At 37.8% G+C, this 21,525-nt stretch overlaps 1 protein-coding gene and 1 non-coding gene across 2 annotated transcripts; one reads left to right on the plus strand and one right to left on the minus strand.

The window, feature by feature from the left end:
- Nucleotides 1-315: 315 nt before the first annotated feature.
- TRNAL-CAA (transfer RNA leucine (anticodon CAA)) lies at nt 316-399 on the minus strand. The gene has a single exon. It is a non-coding gene; the product is annotated as a tRNA-Leu (tRNA).
- Nucleotides 400-1,421: 1,022 nt separating this feature from the next.
- On the plus strand, nt 1,422-5,333 carry LOC131026645 (2-oxoglutarate-dependent dioxygenase 19-like). The gene is made up of 5 exons (XM_057956561.1): nt 1,422-1,815; nt 2,453-2,694; nt 3,570-3,775; nt 4,326-4,447; nt 4,864-5,333. Exons 1-5 carry the CDS (start codon nt 1,555-1,557, stop codon nt 5,107-5,109), a joined length of 1,077 nt encoding a protein of 358 aa, XP_057812544.1. The 5' UTR covers nt 1,422-1,554; the 3' UTR covers nt 5,110-5,333.
- The last annotated feature ends 16,192 nt before the right edge of the window (nt 5,334-21,525 follow it).

The raw sequence follows: 21,525 nt of genomic DNA on the forward strand, positions 1-21,525 counted from the left end.
ATTTTGGCTATGGATGAACTCTTTATTGTTATTTGATCTTTATGTAGAGTTTTTGCTTGTTAAGTAGGAAATTGGCCTATTATTTGCTTGTTGAATTTTTTCCTCAATTCTGAAAAAAGAAAAAGAAAACAGAAAAAATAAAAGTAAATAAATAAAAATATGTAAAATGTCAGTTATTTAGAGCTTTTTCCTCAATTATAAAAATAGAAAAATAAAAAATAAAAAAATAAGAATATGTAAATGTCAGTTATTTAGAGTTTTTTCCTCAATTATAAAAAAGGAAAATAAAGAAATAAATTGTAGGAGTATAAAAATTGTCAGAAATGGGATTTGAACCCACGCCCTCGTAAGAGGACCAGAACTTGAGTCTGGCGCCTTAGACCACTCGGCCATCCTGACCATATATTTGTTTCTCAAATTTAGTATAATAAATAGCTTTTAATTTTCTCAGTACATTTCACTTTGGAAGAAGACATAATAAAATATGTATATAGCCGTAATTAACCTTGTTTGTGCTTGCACTGAATTTAAAATCTAATTTTATGTTTCTTTCAAGTGTATAGAATATAATCGTGGAGGTTATATACTAGGTAAATATCAATTTAAGTGCAAATACACGAAGTGTACCCGGATTGTAAAGATAATTAACTGCATGCACGTAAATACACGAAGTGTACCCAAATTTCAATTTTCAACCAACACTGTTTTTTTCTTTTGGCTTTTCCCCTAGGGGTGAGCAAAACCGATCCGAAACCAAATAATCAAACCGAATCGTTGATATTTGGTCGGTTTGGTTCGATTTTGAACTATTTTGGTTTTGTATCGGTTCTACTTTTGAAAAAACCAAAATTTTTTTGATCGGATCGATTTTGTATTTAAGAAATTCGGATGAAATCGAACCGACCGAAATTTTTTAATTTAATAATTTATTATATATATATATATATATATATATATATATATATATATATTACTTACAATTTGATCATAATTAAACCAACTCTGTAAGGATTCCAATATATTTTGTTTGCTCCATTGTTTTTGCACAACTCAAACATGTCTCTTTGAGTTGTATGTGATTAGTTTTATGGTAAATATTGGAGTTGAGGTGGATTTAATTTATTATATTACTATTTTTTTTTAATGTTAGGAAATAGGTTTCTAAAATTAAAAAATAAAATATTATGTCAAAGTTCGGTTAAACCGAAAACCGAACCAAAACTGAAGTTTAAGTATGGTTCGAATCGATTGGAGGTAAATTTTTGGTTTGGATCGGTTGATATTTTTTAAAAGTTTGGATAATTTGGTTTTAGGAGATCGGATCGGTTTCAACCGAACCAACCGATTGCTCACCCCTATCTTCCTCTTCATCACTTAATTAACTAAGCTTGAAGAAGCAAACAAGCAAATATTAATTAATCCTTATTGATTAATCAATTATTCGACCAGCTGTCATAGTATATTATATATGTATTGGCTATAAACTACCGATTAATAAATTTCCGGCCGACTAGCCAACTACTTTTCCTTCCTCCACAAAAAAAAGCAAAAAAAATGGCAGATGCAATGTCTGAAAATTCATGGTCTGATTCTCTTCAGCCATTGGAATTTGAGAAGAGCGTGAAAGATGTAGCAGATTCTTCATGTCTGAAAGCCGTCCCTTCCAAATTCAACTTCACTAATGAGTCCTCTGCTTTCACTGCCGACGCACTCCCCGTCGTCGATTTCTCCGCCCTTAGCTCCGGCGATCCTCATCAACGGTCCAAAGCAATCGACCACCTCGCCACAACGTGTCAGGAATGGGGCTTCTTCATCGTAAGATTAAGGGTTGCGTTGTGTTTAAATATACGAACTTTCACCAAATTTTGATTTTGTATATAAACTAAAATTTTTTACTAGCTTCACGTACATGAACTTTTACTATTATGATTTTTTACTGTTTACAAGTATATGTTATTGAACTCGAATGTGTTGTTGACACTTAGATGATTGTGTATTTTCATAATATTATAAACTTATTTTGGATTACTTTATTGATTATATAAAAGTTATTTTTTAATAATAGCAAAGATTCTAAATAATTGTTATGGTGCTATTATGAATTCTATTTCATTAAGGATTTCTTTTAGAAGATAGAAAAATATGCATCCGGGTCTGGATGTGATACCATTTATAGATCTGGATCTGGATCTAGATCTGAATTTCATTTTTCTAAATTAAAAAATTTTGGATCTAAAGTTGATCCTAGCAATATCCAGTCCAGATCAAGTCCATTGCTATCCGTAAAAGGGGTACAATCGTAATAAGACACCTATAAAAGTCATATTAGAGATTTTAATAAGATACTTACACGTATTCTAATATATTAGAATACGTGTGTAGTCTGCATAGTGTGGACGTTCGCACAAGAGAATTTGCGTAAAAAATGATATGTATTTGTCTGTGGGTGCAGCTTGTGAATCATGGGATACCTGAGAGCTTGATGAATGCTACGCTAACAGCCGTAAAAGAATTTTTCTATTTGCCTGATTCTGTGAAGAAGCAGTTCGAAGCGAAAAGCGTTTTAGATCCCATTCAATGTGGCAATTTAAAGGTGACGACTGCTTCAAACCAGAGCTTCACTTTATGGAGGGATTACCTTAAGCTCTGTGTGCATCCCCAATTTCACTGCCCTCACCAACCGTACCTCTTGAGGTAAAATTTGGATTTTGATTACTTTGATATTTGGATTTTGGTGGATAGATTCAAATAAAATTATCATTTTTTGGCTTAAAATACTGTTTTGTCTTTAATCAATGAACTTAAGACTAAATTAATGAACAAATCTATTTTTGGTCGTGAATTGACCTTTAAATTAAATAAGGCAATTCACGACCAAATTAATTCATTGTTATAAATTATCCACTTGTGATTCAGTGTGCCACATATTGTGTCTCATTTTTAACTTTTGTTGGTCTTCTTTCACATTTTTAATTTCTTCAATTTCAATTTTGTGCACTTTAGTTGAATTTTCTAATTACTAAATTAATTATTCCATCCAATTAATATAATTATATTTTTTTATCATTTAAATTCACTTTTATTACTTATTAGTTGATAATTCATTATTAGAGTTGATAAATCTAAAGTTAGGGTACATATTTTTTTTTCTAACCTTCAAATTTTTGGAGTAAGAGTAAAGTAGTAGTACATAGTATTATAATACATTTAGTTTGTATAACAATTATTATTAAATAATAGTGGAACACGACGGCACATAAAAAACTATGGAACACTGAATTTCATCCGGTGAATTGCCCTATTTAAAATTAATTCACAAATAGATTGTGAATTGAGGGCTAAAATAGTATTAACAAATTTCAAATTCTATGGCTGATATTTACCTGGAGTTGGCGAAATTCAACGTGAGTTCGAATCTTGGAGAGACCAAATTTTAAATCAATTAACCGAATACCTTATTCAACACTATATACTGACTTATTCATTATTCCCATTAATTTCTCACGAAAAATAGCTAACCCTAAAAATAAAAAACTAACTTTAAGGTATATGTTGTATATGAATGATAGGGAAGCTGTGATGGATTACAGTGAAAGAATCCGAAAACTGTGTAGAAAGCTAATGGAAGCCATTTGTGATGCTGTGGAATTGGATCAACAATATATGGATCAAGTTTTAGAGATGGATTCGACTTCTCAAATATTTGTTGGAAATTATTATCCACCATGCCCTCAGCCTGATCAAGCAATTGGCATCCCACCGCATACTGATACAGGTTGCTTTATCTCATTAAATTAATATATAAATCATAATTAGAATTAAGGATTAATTGCTGGTAAATTCACGAAGTTCCATTTTTTTCCGGATGTTTCTTCTTAATGTTCTCGCGATGATAATATCTTCTTTTTTAATACCCTGCAAAAACACATCCCCAACTGTCAATTAATAGATTAAATGAAGGTCCAATCATAAGTGATTGTCAGATTTTGTCATTGCGGGAAACATTCGAAAAAAAATGAAAACTTCGTGAATTTACAGGCAATTGACCCTAGAATTAATTAAGGGCATTCACTTTTTGTGATATATCATAACTATAGTGTTTTTTATTCTCATCACTATGATTTCTCCAATTCTATCATTTTAGTGGAATACGAATCAAGCAGAATATGTTCAAATGATATAAATTATCAATTCATCTTAATAAATAATGGATTAGTCTATACAATTTTTTTGTTCCTAGTATATAGTACAATTTTATTAATTATTGATTACTGTCTAACTTCTTGTCGATTTTCTTTTATTGAAAATAAAATAAAATAAATCAGGTTTATTCACATTTCTCATAAATAATGGAGTTGTGGGTCTACAAATTCAGCATGATGGCAAGTGGTTCGACGTCCATTATCCTCCAAATTCAATTTTGGTTAATGTCGATGACCATCTAGAGGTAATTTTAATTATCACCTTTTTATTGAAAATAATATATAAATTTTCTTAATTATGTCAGATATGTGTATACGATACAATGTATCGTGATTATAAGAGTTAAGTAGCAAAAACACTTCTAACATTTACAATAAAATTAAATAGGTATTTAACGTTCACAAATTAAGAAAAATAAATTCCTCTAGAGAAATATTTTTATTTGCCTCAATTTATAAACGTTAGACACGTGGCCAGCTCGAGCTGTGAGCCTGTGAGCCCAAAGAGTACAAATATCTTTCACTAAAATGAGTGATAGATTTTGTTATTCTTGTTCATGTACGTGTATTTAATTTCAGAAAGTACTAACTTGTATATATCGTGTATTAATACTAATTCATGATTATTTATTTATTTATTTATTTTATGTTTCTTGGAAAGATTTTCACAAACGGAAGGTGTAAGAGTCTGAATCATAGAGCTGTGGTGAATAAGGAGAGAGAGAGAGTTTCCGTCGCAATACTGAATGGACCGTCGTTTGAGGCGGTCGTCGGCCCGGCTGCGCCGCTGGTGGAGAAGGATGGCCGTGCAATGTACAATTCTATGAAGTATAAAGACTTCTTGGAGTTGAAACTGACAAAATCCCGCCTTGGCGACAAATCCTTCTTGGAAAAACAAAGGACATAGTCCAAGACAACTTGACCAACAACTTATCTAAAGACAACGAGATGCAACTCAGATGATATGAGCTTCCTCTTCAACGACTAGATTGGGAGTTCGAGTCATCACGAAGAAAAAATGATGATCATTACCTAAAGACTGAGAATGGTTTATATTTACGATATATCTCACTGCTTCTCTTTTTCAAGTAAAAATAAAATAAAAATGGATGAATTCCATGGTTTGTACCACCACTTTTGTACATATCCTCAAACATCCTTTTCCATTCTCTAGTTACAAAATTTAATTTATATAAACTCAAAATAATACATTTTTAAAATTATTACAACCAAAGAAAGGAAAAAACACACTAACACTCTAGTGCTCCTAGGATGACTCGAACCCCTGACCTATTGGTCGGAGGAGAAGCGTCTTACCAACTGTAACGACCCGACTTTTTATTAAGGATTATATACTTTTAATTACTGATTTAAGGATTGATTATGGTAATTAGAGTTCAGCATCCATTAATAAAATACGAACTTATATGAATTTGATAATTTATATATGTGATGATTTATTTTTTTTATTTTCAATAGATGATGCACTCAAAATATATTTTGAGTCCATTAATTTATTGTGGAGAATTTAACACTGAAGTGTTAAATATGAATCTTTTATCGATTTTTACTTAAGCTCATGAGTAATTTAATTTATGTTAGAAGCAAGCTCAAATGGATTTTATGCTTCAATAAGAATTAGGCTTATATGTCTTAATGTATTTAAATGAGTTTGGAACCATATAATTAATATATTAATCTCTTAGATTTTTTTTTAAATAATTAAAGTTGAATAACCCTAAGCATGCTGAATCCTAAGCATGCTGAAGAAATTCTTACTACGCATGCTGAAGAAATTCTTCAGTCATACATGCAGGCTGGAAGTATTCATACCTGCAAGTTGAAAAAAATTCCACAATCCTCATCCATCCAAACCACCCCATTTTTCTTTAAAACCACAGCCACTTTCACCACTCTCACACCACCATTTTCAACTACTGCAGCCCAATTTCACAGCCAATTTTAAGGTAATGCAACAAAGAAATTTCTGCATCTTTCCATTCTCTTCCCAAATTGATTCCTAATTTTGTGATATACAATATCTGCAGAGACTAATATCCACCTACTCAAGGTATCATCACCCTCAGAGAACCACCAATTCATATCAATTCATACGGCTGTTCAGATATTTCACAACATGTTTACATATGCACATATGAACTGAAATTTATAGACTAGTTCAGTTTCAAGAAAAGAATTTCAGATTTCAATAAGCATTTACAGTATTTGATTTCTGCTCAAAATCCTATGCTATTTTGTGAACTAAATTGTGGCTTGAACCTACTGTGTGTGTGAGTCGAAATCAGAGGGGACGGCAGCCGCGGTGGCTGCCGACGGTCGACGGTCGGCGACGGAGCCGAGGTTGTCTCCGATCTGCCAAGAAAAAGAGATGAGTATTTCCGATTTTTAATTTAGAAAATGAAAAAGAAAGGATGAGGGAAGAAAAAAAAAAGGAGAGAAAGGAAATTTGAGTACCTATTTTCAGACGGCGGTCAGCGGCGGAGCCTTGGTGGCTCGTCGTCGGCGGCGGCGGCAGTAACGTGACAGCCGTGACGTCGCCGTTGCTCCGATTCAGCCAAATCAAAAGAGATCGAGAGGAAGTTGAGAGTTAGGGATAGAGAAAATCAGGGCGGGCAGGCGGCGGCCGTGCTCTTCCACGGCCAGGCGATGGTCGTGAACATCCGCGGCGTTGAACGGCGGCGGCGGATCTGCCATGGAGGAGAGGCGGAGGCGACGGAGCGGCGGCGTGGTTGCGCTGCTGCGCCTGGTTCCAGCGGCCGAGGGAGCGAGGGAGTCGAGGGTGGCGACACCTGGTGGCTGGTCGCGGTGGCCGAAGGAGAGGAGGGGAGGAGGCGACGGCGAGGCGGCGCGCCGGAGGCGGCGCCGCCCTCAGCCGAACAGAGAGGGAAAGGCGAGAGAGAGAGGTCCGAGAGTTAGAGAGAGAGAGAAGCTTGAATGTGTGTGTTTGAGTGTTTGTGTGTGTATATTTAGGTTAGAAAAGGGAGCCGGGTTTGGGCCGGGTTTCAGCCGGGTTTGGGCCGGGTTTGGGCCGAAAATTTTGGGCTTTCTTATTTGGGCTTATTTTAATTTAATTGTTTGGGCCTTATTCAAAGAAAAACATGATAGACTTAATTTATCTAATTAATTTGGGCTTATATCTATTTAAATTATTTGAGCTCTTAATTATTAATTTAAATTGAGCTTGATTAACTTAATTATATATTGACCTTTAAATTAATTATTTAAATGGAGTTCTTTATTTCAAGTATTTATAAAGGGATTATAAAATAAAATATTTTGAGTTAAACTCTCATTTAAATTAATTCTTTTCAAACGACTTATTAATATGGATTATTTGAAAAGGATTAAATTGTTTTATGTATGAGAAAGCATGATCTATGATGATATAATTTATCTATGTAATATTATAGGTTTTGTTTTTAAATGACGGAATATTTGACTTGATGACATAAATAGAACGAGTTATGATTAATGCGCATGTTGATGTTCGAATAAATAGTTTCGAACCTAAATGATAGTATGTGATAATGTTTTGAGTCTAAGGTTTTGACGAGATAAGATTAATATTAAAATTTACTAATTATTTTAAGGATGATGATGGGCTCACTTATTGGGCTTCATGATTTTATTATCTTGGGCCTCATTTGTTGGGCTCTAGAAATTAATTGATGTTGGGCCTAATATTATTAATGCACTGGGCTTCGAATTTATTCTTTTGGGCTCGAATTAAATTCCTTTTGGGCCTTGATTATTTTATTTAATTGGGCCTTAATAATTATTCTATTAAGTTTAATTAGAGAAGATTTTAAGACTTACTAATTATTAATTAGTAAGTGAATTAGATTATTTTAAGATGAGTAGATTATTAAAGATTAATAATCCGACCTCATAAGACGAGCTTTAATTCCTTAAATAGGATTAGCATCTCATAATTTAATTAAAGGAATATGAGTCATGCATAATCATTTCACGCATCCTCATTTATTGAGATTTTTCGAGAATTAGAATCTTATTTTATTTTCTCGGATTAAAGGTCAAGCACCAGAGTTAGAGCTAAACCGTGAGTCTGCTATTCAGGTAGGCTTTCTACGTATAAACTAAAATTATATATTAGAATTGTTAAGACTTTATGCTTATGAATTTAAATGATATTGTCAATGCCTAAATGCTTTATGTTTTATTATTAATTGCCTATCTGATGTTAATCGAATTCGGATTCTGGATGGGACCGCAAATCCCTTCGGAATTAGTGTACACCTTGTGATCGTGAGTCATCTAGCGGGTTGGCCGATCATAGTGTCCGTAGAGGGAGGCCTCCCTCTCGGCACGAGTTACTGATATGGTGATTAATGATATAAAATACCTGCGCGGGTTTTTGATGAAAGAAATGATATTATGTTTGGTAAATACGAGTCTTTAAAGGAAAACCCTCGTATATTACTACTATTGAAAGGCTTGACAATAAAATATTATGCATGTATGTAAATTTCGGCAAGTGTCCACTAAGTACTTTTGTACTTAGCCCTGCATGTATTTTTAAATGTGCAGGTTGAGCTGTGATCGAGGATGTAGTGTGCAAGCGGAGCTTCTGTCAATCTAGGATGAGTACCTCAGAGTAGAGTATATGTCTTCATACATATATTCAAATTATTATTCCGCTGCAAACACTGATTTTACTAAGACATTATGTTATCTGTCAAAACAATATGTACTATTTAATAATGTACTCAAACTCGTTGAGTACCCCTTTGAATAATATTATGTACGGTCCCCTTGTGGCCTTCGTTGAAATTCTAGTTAATTTCAATTATTTTCCTTATACAAGTCGAGTCATCAAGAAACCGAATATGCCCCTTTCTTACTCCCGCTCCTAAATTCCCTCCCTTAGTCGCGGTTTCCCCGAATTTGCTATCCTTAGCAAGTGCGGTCGTGACAGAATGGTATCAGAGCATTTCTTTTGCTCTGAGTACTACTCATTCCTTCTAAGTTGAGTCTAGATTAAGTAAGTAAATACACTTTGAACTAGTTGACAAAAGCTTGGCACTACATCTCGTCACGCTCAACGGAGGTTATGGTAAGTACTTTCAAGTTTTAATTAAGTTAATTTCTTGAAATGTATGAAGCATGAATAAGTATGACTATTGTATGAATCACAAGAACTTAGAACTGTTAAGTTATATATGCTCACTCTCACGACGGAACATAGAAGAGAACTTAGGGAGATGCCTTAATTCTTTTTCTTCATGTTACGATGACATCGACAATGACGGTCGAAATAGAGAAAGAAGAATCACACGAAGGGTCGCATGATGAAACCACGAGCATGAAGATTGAGCAGCATAACGAACGCCAATAGTACGTTGATGGCATGGGCATAGCTTAAATATTCGAGTGTTTTTCTACGATGAGATCTCGAATTAGCTTGGCCTTTTGAACTTATTTTGTTGAAACTTTTAGTGCTCGTTGTTAGATTTAAGAAAATATCATCATCACATAACAAGCCCTAAGTTCGGTAAACAACGACACTAGAACTATATGATAGTCGAATTAGGTAATCTGTGATTAAGTATTAAGAACCTGTATGACTTGTGTAAATGCTAGATTTAGATGATGAGGTATTTTTGCACGTTATGGTTATTGAACCGAACTTGTTTTCCGATTTTAGATATTTAGAACCTTATCGCCTTAAGTTACTTGTCGTGTGCTACTTTTGACGATAGAATTTCCTTTGTTAGATGGCGAGGACTGTTTTCACCCGACGACGACCACTACCCCCATGGGCTAGTCCAGAGGAGGTCGAGCGGTCCTACCGCACCTATGCTCCATGTCACGGGGATAACCTCGGACAATTCCTCGCAGGTTTTCACAGACACTGGGTCGAGGCGAGTGCACATGGAGTATCAGGTTATGACGGTATCCAGAGGTTGATCTTACTGTTACCTTCCGAGTGGCAGGGATGGGCTAGGCAGATCTCTGCCCACTACATCTTTCGCCGAGAAGATTACCACGACCTCATGGGAGACTTCCCTAGCTTTATTGCGGAACTTCAGATCTGTTTCACTTTGTGGGGCCGCGCCCCTCTAGGGCCCTACATCCTTCCGGGAGACTACGTACAAGTGGGGACGTCTTTGCCAGCGGAGACACCCGCTACTGCCCCTGAGTCTCCGATGGCCTTGCCACGAGATTCTCCACCACGTACCTCAGTTCTAGGGCGCCGTGGTAGGCACGATGACGAGGCAGGCCCTTCTCGTCCACGGGCTCGCAGGGATTTTCCATCGCCCCCTGACTCATCAGCCCGGGCTGCTACTCCTCCACCACCAATGATACCTACGGCAGAAGCAAGGCTTTCGACTGCCATGGCCAACGCTGACAGAGTCATGTCCAACCTGAGGGAGTTCATAGATAGGGGCAAAGCCCCTATGCAGGAGGATGATGGTACAGTACCGTATGGTACGATGAGGAGTACTCATCCCGAGTCCGTGCCAACTCCAGCTCCGATCAAGCCTCGTGCCACGGCCAGGATCAGCACCAGAGACGATCCGATCCGTGAGATTGCGGACGATATCTTCCGCTCAGCCCAGATCATGCAGGAGACAGACGAGGGCCAGGGAGAGACTCCGTTGCCCAGCTGGGAGCCGGGCGAGGATGAGGAGGAGGACCCCGAGGAGGATGAGGAGGAGGACCCCGAGGAGGATCCAGAAGAGGACCCCCTGGCGTCACCGAGGAACAGTCGTACCGCGACTCAGAGTTCACAGATTTGATAGTTTTAGCTTGTGAATGTACTCCGGAAACGATGATTCGTTCCAATAACTATGATTTTATTTATGTTGTTTCTAGCTAGCATTAGTACGGAAATGTTGGTCTCTAGGACGTTCCGTGAATAAAAACCCTTTTGTGATTGCTTAACTAGTAAGCCGGTACATCATAAGGAGTACTGGATAGACTTTACTTACATTTTGGGTTGACAATGTAAAAGCCCTCGATGAGACAATTTTCCATGAGATATAAATGACCCTAGCATGGGTTTTCTACGACGATCTCGTGTATGTTTTATGTTTCTCTACGGGTTTTATTCTTCACAAGTCAGTTAAGAATGTAGTAACTTTGAATAATGTGACTTGTGTATGCAACGGTTCCTGTTAATATCTTAGTTTTGGAGTTATAATAAGTTAAATTTGACAAACAGTTCTTTATTAATTACCTTAGAGATTCCTGTATAGAATGTATTAAAAAGGGTGTTTGTAATTTGCAGAATGCCGCCTAAACGAGGTCGCCCCCCTAGGAGAAACGTTAACAATGATGGAAATCGCGATGAAATACCTGAAGGGCGGCGAAACGATAGGGAACCTACCCCACCCCCTCCACCCCCTGCTAGAAGGACTGAAGAACTGTTTCTTCGACAGAATCCGCCCACATTTACTGGGACAGGCGACCCAGCCGAGGCCGAAGCTTGGATACGCGCCTTGGAGCGTATCTTCACTTTCCTACACTGCACAGAAGAGGAGCGACTCTCGTGTATGTCTTTCCAACTAGCAGGATCGGCTGACTTTTGGTGGGAAGCCCGCCGAAAGACTCTGACTCCCGAACAATGGGCAGCATACACTTGGGAAGACTTTAAGACGGGATTATATGATAAGTATATTCCCAAAAGCTACAGAAAGAAGAAGGAGGCTGAGTTCTATAGCCTGAAACAAGGGAAGAAGACGGTGACAGAGTATGACAGAGAGTTCTGCGATTTATCGCGTTATGCTCCACAACAGGTGGATACTGATGAGAAAATGGCGGAGAAATTTTGTGCCGGTCTGAGGCACGAGATTCGGATGACTCTAGCTAGTCATGGTGGACTCTCATACACTGAGTCTTTGAACAGGGCACTGGACATCGAAGCTGCGATGCCAGTAGAAAGGTTGGCTCCGCCACAGACCTCAGCGCCAGCCAACCCACCTGCACGCCCTCAGAACTTTAAAGGGAAGCGCAACTGGAACGACCATAGAGGAAATGAAAACCAGACTAACAAGAGGCCATGGCAAGGAAATGCGCCGTTGGGACAATATCAGCAACAAGGACAAGGGAAGCAACAGGGTCCTGCCCCGGCTGGAGGCAGCCAAAGACAAAATGAAGTTCCCCTTTGTCCAAAATGCCACAAACCACATCGTGGTGTCTGTAAGGCTGGAACTGACAGTTGCTACACGTGTGGCCAGAAGGGCCACTACTCCTCACAATGCCCCAACAAACAGCAGGGCGCGGCAATCAGGGCCACTTATGCCCAGCCCCTGCAAGCAGTTCAAGGGCAACACCAGCCCCGCCAACAACAGCCATACCAGCAGCAATACCAACACAAGAACCAACAGCGCCAACAGCAACAGAGGCGGCAACAACCATTGCCGCAGCAGGCGAGAGCCTTTGCTCTCACCCAAAACCAACCCGAGAAAAACCAGGGAAACCTGGCAGGTATGGGCAAGCTTAAAGGTTTTTCCATAATGATTCTGTTCGATACTGGTGCCTCGCATTCTTTTATATCTGCCCCTTGCGTAAATACCGTAGAAATCGAATCAGAACGAGCTAAGTGTGCCTTAAGAATCACTACACCCTCAGGAGAAAGATCTACCACCACACATGTCTGCTCGAACGTAGAATTTGAAATAGGAGAACTTAAGATGGTAGCGAACAATCTTAATATTCTGCTCATGTGGGACGTAGATATGATCTTAGGAATGGACTGGCTAGCTGAGAATCACGCCACCATCCTTTGTAGTGAACGAAAAATTTCTATTCGACCACCTGGAAAGGAACCGACGGAATTTCATGGCATAGGTATGAAGAAAAAAGTACCAGTGATATCCGCATTACAAGCCAGAAAAGAGATGATGAAGGAAGGAAGCACAGCTTATCTCGTCTACCTAAACGGGGAAGCTAGTGAAGACAAGAAGGTGGAAGATGTGGCAATAGTACGAGACTTTCCAGAAGTTTTTCCTGAAATATTGCCAGGACTACCTCCAGACAGGCAACTAGATTTCACCATTGATCTAGAACCTGGATCTGCCCCAGTATCAAAGGCACCGTACAGGATGGCCCCAAAGGAACTACAAGAATTAAAGGTGCAACTACAGGAACTCTTGGACTTGGGTTTCATCAGACCCAGTGTCTCGCCTTGGGGAGCGCCGGTACTCTTTGTCAAGAAGAAAGATGGAACCATGAGAATGTGCATTGATTATCGAGAGTTGAACAAACTGACGCTTAAAAACAAATATCCTCTTCCAAGGATAGATGATTTGTTCGATCAACTCAAAGGAGCCAGTGTATTCTCAAAAATAGATTTAAGGTCTGGGTATCATCAACTGAAGATCAGACCAGAGGATATATCTAAGACCGCTTTCCGCACAAGATATGGTCACTATGAATTCGTTGTCATGCCATTTGGTCTAACCAATGCACCGGCAGTATTCATGGACCTCATGAATCGAGTTTTCCATCCATACTTAGACAAATTTGTCTTAGTGTTTATAGATGATATCCTCATCTATTCTAAGAATGACCAAGAGCATGAAAATCATTTGAGAATCATCCTGGAGACATTAAAGACGGAGAAGTTGTTCGCCAAATTCAGCAAGTGCGAATTTTGGTTGAAAGAAGTAATGTTTCTAGGGCACATCGTATCAGCAGATGGAATCAAGGTGGACCCCGCCAAGGTGCAAGCAGTGCGCGAGTGGAAATCACCAACCACACCTAATGAAATCCGAAGTTTCTTAGGTTTGGCGGGATATTACCGGAGATTCATCGAAGGATTCTCTAAAATAGCGAGACCAATGACGCAATTACTTCGCAAAGGAATCAAGTATAAGTGGAACGAAGAGTGTGAAGCCAGCTTCCAAGAGCTGAAGAAGAAATTGACAACTGCACCAGTGCTAGCAGTTCCAGCAGCCGATAAAGAATACGTGATCTTCACAGACGCGTCCAAAAATGGGCTAGGTTGTGTGTTGATGCAAGAAGGGAAGGTCATCGCCTACGCCTCGCGACAACTAAGGCCACATGAATTGAACTACCCCACTCATGATCTGGAACTGGCAGCAATTGTGCACGCTTTGAAAATTTGGAGACACCATCTATACGGAGTTAGATGTGAAATCTTCACTGATCACAAAAGTCTTAAGTATTTTTTCGAGCAGAAAGACTTGAACATGAGACAGAGAAGATGGCTCGAGCTCGTGAAGGATTACGATTGCGGTATCAACTACCACCCGGGAAAAGCTAATGTAGTAGCTGATGCTTTAAGTCGTAAAACTCAATCCGAGTTAGGACTTCTTCTCACTCAAGAAGACACGCTTATAAGAGATTTTGACAAATTGAAGATAGAAGTGGTTCAGCCACCGGCAACGACAAGAGCAATTATTGCAACTCTAGTAGCCGTCCCAGACCTCAGAGAAAGGATCGTCAGTGCCCAGAGAGCGGATGAGAGCTTGGAAAAAGTTCGTCTCAAGATCCGAACAGGCACGCCAGGAGGCTACCAAGAGGCAACGGATAACGCAGTTCTTTTTGAAGGAAGATTGTGTGTTCCCCATAACGAGGAACTCAGAAACGAGATCATGAGTGAAGCTCATGACACGCCCTATACCGCTCATCCCGGAAGTACCAAAATGTACCAAGATCTAAAACAGAAGTTTTGGTGGGACGGGATGAAACGAGATATAGCCTCGTTTGTAGAGCGTTGCCTTGCATGCCAGCAAGTGAAAGCTTTACATCAACGACCATATGGGAAATTGCAGCCATTGGAAATCCCAGAATGGAAGTGGGAGCACATAGCGATGGATTTCGTGACGGGTCTACCCAAGACAAATAGGGGCAACACATCTATTTGGGTAATAGTAGACCGTCTCACAAAGAGCGCTCATTTTATACCGATTCCAATTACCCATGGATCGGAGAAACTAGCCCAACTGTACATTCGTGAGATTGTACGGCTACATGGAATACCAATATCCATTACTTCAGATAGAGATTCAAAATTTACTTCTAGATTTTGGATCAGTTTGCAGAAAGAGTTGGGAACGAGATTGAACTTTAGCACCGCCTTTCACCCTCAAACAGATGGACAATCAGAAAGGACAATTCAGACCCTTGAAGATATGTTGAGGACAGTGGTGCTAGACCGAGGAGGAAGTTGGGAATCAGTGCTGCCATTGATCGAATTCGCCTACAACAATAGTTACCAGGCAACCATTGATATGGCACCTTATGAGGCGCTGTATGGAAGGAAGTGTAGATCACCACTTTACTGGGATGAAGTGGGTGAAAGAAAAATCCTTGGGCCAGATGCAGTAAGCGAGATGATCAAGACCATCCGCCAGATTAGAGCAAGAATTAAAGAGGCCCAGGACAGACAGAAGTCTTATGCTGATACCCGACGAACTGAACTACAATTTCAGATTGGAGACAAGGTTTTCCTTAAAATATCACCCTCGAAAGGGATCGTTAGATTCGGTGTTAAGGGTAAGTTGAGACCTCGTTTTGTAGGACCTTATGAGATCCTTGAAAGAATAGGTCCCGTAGCGTATAGGTTGGCACTGCCACCTAGCTTTGGAAACGTCCACAATGTGTTCCACGTGTCACAGCTGAGACGGTACGTGTTTGACCCCAAACACGTGATTCACCAAGATGAAATGATTCTTAACCCAGACTTGACGTACGAGGAAAAACCTGAAGCCATTTTGGACCGAAAGGTGCAAGAGTTAAGGAATAAATCGATCGCGTCAGTCAAAATACTGTGGAGACACCATGGACCGGAAGAAGCAACGTGGGAACTTGAGGACCAGATGAAAGAAAAATACCCAGAACTTTTCACATAGGTATGCAAATTTCGGGACGAAATTTCTTTTAAGGGGGATAGTATGTAACGACCCGACTTTTTATTAAGGATTATATACTTTTAATTACTGATTTAAGGATTGATTATGGTAATTAGAGTTCAGCATCCATTAATAAAATACGAACTTATATGAATTTGATAATTTATATATGTGATGATTTATTTTTTTTATTTTCAATAGATGATGCACTCAAAATATATTTTGAGTCCATTAATTTATTGTGGAGAATTTAACACTGAAGTGTTAAATATGAATCTTTTATCGATTTTTACTTAAGCTCATGAGTAATTTAATTTATGTTAGAAGCAAGCTCAAATGGATTTTATGCTTCAATAAGAATTAGGCTTATATGTCTTAATGTATTTAAATGAGTTTGGAACCATATAATTAATATATTAATCTCTTAGATTTTTTTTTTAATAATTAAAGTTGAATAACCCTAAGCATGCTGAATCCTAAGCATGCTGAAGAAATTCTTACTACGCATGCTGAAGAAATTCTTCAGTCATACATGCAGGCTGGAAGTATTCATACCTGCAAGTTGAAAAAAATTCCACAATCCTCATCCATCCAAACCACCCCATTTTTCTTTAAAACCACAGCCACTTTCACCACTCTCACACCACCATTTTCAACTACTGCAGCCCAATTTCACAACCAATTTTAAGGTAATGCAACAAAGAAATTTCTGCATCTTTCCATTCTCTTCCCAAATTGATTCCTAATTTTGTGATATACAATATCTGCAGAGACTAATATCCACCTACTCAAGATATCATCACCCTCAGAGAACCACCAATTCATATCAATTCATACGGCTGTTCAGATATTTCACAACATGTTTACATATGCACATATGAACTGAAATTTATAGACTAGTTCAGTTTCAAGAAAAGAATTTCAGATTTCAATAAGCATTTACAGTATTTGATTTCTGCTCAAAATCCTATGCTATTTTGTGAACTAAATTGTGGCTTGAACCTACTGTGTGTGTGAGTCGAAATCAGAGGGGACGGCAGCCGCGGTGGCTGCCGACGGTCGACGGTCGGCGACGGAGCCGAGGTTGTCTCCGATCTGCCAAGAAAAAGAGATGAGTATTTCCGATTTTTAATTTAGAAAATGAAAAAGAAAGGATGAGGGAAGAAAAAAAAAAGGAGAGAAAGGAAATTTGAGTACCTATTTTCAGACGGCGGTCAGCGGCGGAGCCTTGGTGGCTCGTCGTCGGCGGCGGCGGCAGTAACGTGACAGCCGTGACGTCGCCGTTGCTCCGATTCAGCCAAATCAAAAGAGATCGAGAGGAAGTTGAGAGTTAGGGATAGAGAAAATCAGGGCGGGCAGGCGGCGGCCGTGCTCTTCCACGGCCAGGCGATGGCCGTGAACATCCGCGGCGTTGAACGGCGGCGGCGGATCTGCCATGGAGGAGAGGCGGAGGCGACGGAGCGGCGGCGTGGTTGCGCTGCTGCGCCTGGTTCCAGCGGCCGAGGGAGCGAGGGAGTCGAGGGTGGCGACACCTGGTGGCTGGTCGCGGTGGCCGAAGGAGAGGAGGGGAGGAGGCGACGGCGAGGCGGCGCGCCGGAGGCGGCGCCGCCCTCAGCCGAACAGAGAGGGAAAGGCGAGAGAGAGAGGTCCGAGAGTTAGAGAGAGAGAGAAGCTTGAATGTGTGTGTTTGAGTGTTTGTGTGTGTATATTTAGGTTAGAAAAGGGAGCCGGGTTTGGGCCGGGTTTCAGCCGGGTTTGGGCCGGGTTTGAGCCGGGTTTGGGCCGAAAATTTTGGGCTTTCTTATTTGGGCTTATTTTAATTTAATTGTTTGGGCCTTATTCAAAGAAAAACATGATAGACTTAATTTATCTAATTAATTTGGGCTTATATCTATTTAAATTATTTGAGCTCTTAATTATTAATTTAAATTGAGCTTGATTAATTTAATTATATATTGACCTTTAAATTAATTATTTAAATGGAGTTCTTTATTTCAAGTATTTATAAAGGGATTATAAAATAAAATATTTTGAGTTAAACTCTCATTTAAATTAATTCTTTTCAAACGACTTATTAATATGGATTATTTGAAAAGGATTAAATTGTTTTATGTATGAGAAAGCATGATCTATGATGATATAATTTATCTATGTAATATTATAGGTTTTGTTTTTAAATGACGGAATATTTGACTTGATGACATAAATAGAACGAGTTATGATTAATGCGCATGTTGATGTTCGAATAAATAGTTTCGAACCTAAATGATAGTATGTGATAATGTTTTGAGTCTAAGGTTTTGACGAGATAAGATTAATATTAAAATTTACTAATTATTTTAAGGATGATGATGGGCTCACTTATTGGGCTTCATGATTTTATTATCTTGGGCCTCATTTGTTGGGCTCTAGAAATTAATTGATGTTGGGCCTAATATTATTAATGCACTGGGCTTCGAATTTATTCTTTTGGGCTCGAATTAAATTCCTTTTGGGCCTTGATTATTTTATTTAATTGGGCCTTAATAATTATTCTATTAAGTTTAATTAGAGAAGATTTTAAGACTTACTAATTATTAATTAGTAAGTGAATTAGATTATTTTAAGATGAGTAGATTATTAAAGATTAATAATCCGACCTCATAAGACGAGCTTTAATTCCTTAAATAGGATTAGCATCTCATAATTTAATTAAAGGAATATGAGTCATGCATAATCATTTCACGCATCCTCATTTATTGAGATTTTTCGAGAATTAGAATCTTATTTTATTTTCTCGGATTAAAGGTCAAGCACCAGAGTTAGAGCTAAACCGTGAGTCTGCTATTCAGGTAGGCTTTCTACGTATAAACTAAAATTATATATTAGAATTGTTAAGACTTTATGCTTATGAATTTAAATGATATTGTCAATGCCTAAATGCTTTATGTTTTATTATTAATTGCCTATCTGATGTTAATCGAATTCGGATTCTGGATGGGACCGCAAATCCCTTCGGAATTAGTGTACACCTTGTGATCGTGAGTCATCTAGCGGGTTGGCCGATCATAGTGTCCGTAGAGGGAGGCCTCCCTCTCGGCACGAGTTACTGATATGGTGATTAATGATATAAAATACCTGCGCGGGTTTTTGATGAAAGAAATGATATTATGTTTGGTAAATACGAGTCTTTAAAGGAAAACCCTCGTATATTACTACTATTGAAAGGCTTGACAATAAAATATTATGCATGTATGTAAATTTCGGCAAGTGTCCACTAAGTACTTTTGTACTTAGCCCTGCATGTATTTTTAAATGTGCAGGTTGAGCTGTGATCGAGGATGTAGTGTGCAAGCGGAGCTTCTGTCAATCTAGGATGAGTACCTCAGAGTAGAGTATATGTCTTCATACATATATTCAAATTATTATTCCGCTGCAAACACTGATTTTACTAAGACATTATGTTATCTGTCAAAACAATATGTACTATTTAATAATGTACTCAAACTCGTTGAGTACCCCTTTGAATAATATTATGTACGGTCCCCTTGTGGCCTTCGTTGAAATTCTAGTTAATTTCAATTATTTTCCTTATACAAGTCGAGTCATCAAGAAACCGAATATGCCCCTTTCTTACTCCCGCTCCTAAATTCCCTCCCTTAGTCGCGGTTTCCCCGAATTTGCTATCCTTAGCAAGTGCGGTCGTGACACCAACAAATTGCGCTTCATCATCTCTCAAAATAATACATTATTAACACTAATATTATAAGGGCTAGTGATCTGCATGGTACAGCTCCCATTCCCCAACATTTAGAGATTCTCTAAATCATAATTTGATTCTATTTTTGATTCCCCAACATTTAGAGATTCTCTAAATCATAATTTGATTCTTTTTTTGATTCCCCAACATTTAGAGATTCTCTAAATCATAATTTGATTCTATTTTTGTTTTAACAAAGTTCTAAAAACGAATCATTGGGAGTTGATATTTAAAATAAAAAATAAAAAATTGACCTATTGTGTTAATTTAATTAATTTCTTGGGCGCTCATAGTTGACTATGATATTGAGAACGACCAAACTAGTAATTTAATTAATTATATTATTGTAGCAATAATTTGTCAAGTTTACATAGGCACATGTCATTCGCGAACGCATGGGGCGGCTACCCCAAAATTTTTTAGTAATATTACAATAATATACAAAAAAAAAATGTTTTAAATAATGTACCTTTTAATTAGCAATTAATCCCTTAACGTTAAGGGTGCGTTTACTTTGATGGAAAAAAGGAGAAAAATTATATTTTCATCTTTTTTTTTATAATCATTTTCACATGTTTACTATGATGATTTTTTTTATTTTTATGTTTCCGGGCAAGGTGGAATATTTTCTCAGACAGCCCATTTTCACTCATTTTCTCTCCAAATGTTGGATAATATTATCACAAGGTAGGGATGTGAAAATATTTTTCAATATTTTCTTATCTTTCCATTTCTAGTAAACATATGATAAACAAAGGAGAAAGATAATATATATTTTCTCATCTTTTCTTATCCATCATTTTCCAATGAAAATTTTATAATCAAAATGAATCAACCGTTGATTTTGATAATCTAATAACTGAAAATGATTCATATTTTATATTTTAAAAATTATTTTTATTTTAGGGTTAATAATGTTTTATGTCCAGAACTTTCAGCGTTTTCCACAAAATATCCCGAACTTTCATCTTCTCTTAAAAAACCCTGAACTTTAAGTTTTTTCCATAAAATGTCCCGCTATACAAAATTCGATGACAAAAAGATGAATTATCTCGCCGAAAGAAATATTTTGGGGACCGCCATTGTTAAAAAATGCCGAAAATTCGGAATTTTTTTTATCATCTTTCCGTCATCGAATTTTGTATAACGGGACATTTTATGGAAAAATCTGAAAGTTCAAGATCTTTTAGGAGAAAATAAAAAGTCGAGACATTTTATGAAAAACGCTGAAAATTCAGGAAATAAAACACTATTAACCCTTTATTTTAGCCATCTCCTAGGGGCCATATATCATAAGAAGTGGTTATTATTGGAAAGCAATCATATCTGAATCTCTTATTAGGAGCTTAGGCTAATCCGCCACCCTATGAAAATAGCAATCATTGCAAAGAAATGCAATATACTCCCTCCGTCCTTAAAATAAGTTCCTCTTTGGGGACGGCACGGGTTTTAAGGAAAATGGTAAAGTGTATTGATAGTGGAGAAAAATATGTTATAATTAGTATTGGGAGTGGTGAAAAGGTGAAAAAGTGTTACTAGTATTGAGAATGGTGAAAAAGTGAAAAGTAAGAATAAATAAAGTATTGTTAGTGGTGGGGTAGTTGTCCAAAAATAGAAAGAAAGAAAGAGGAACTTATTTGGGGGACGTCCCATAATGGAAAAAGAGGAACTTATTTCAGGGACGGAGAGAATATAATATAATTAGATCAACACAAAGAAA

Source organism: Salvia miltiorrhiza, chromosome 5 (assembly GCF_028751815.1).
Source record: "Salvia miltiorrhiza cultivar Shanhuang (shh) chromosome 5, IMPLAD_Smil_shh, whole genome shotgun sequence".
Classification (NCBI taxonomy): Eukaryota; Viridiplantae; Streptophyta; class Magnoliopsida; order Lamiales; family Lamiaceae; genus Salvia; species Salvia miltiorrhiza.

Coding starts and splice junctions, on each gene's coding strand:
- LOC131026645 (XM_057956561.1), top strand. CDS start 1,555: ATGGCAGATGCAATGTCTGAAAATTCATGGTCTGATTCTCTTCAGCCA. Junction 3,776..4,325: donor CCCACCGCATACTGATACAG/GTTGCTTTATCT, acceptor AAAATAAATCAG/GTTTATTCACATTTCTCATA. Junction 4,448..4,863: donor ATGTCGATGACCATCTAGAG/GTAATTTTAATT, acceptor TTTCTTGGAAAG/ATTTTCACAAACGGAAGGTG.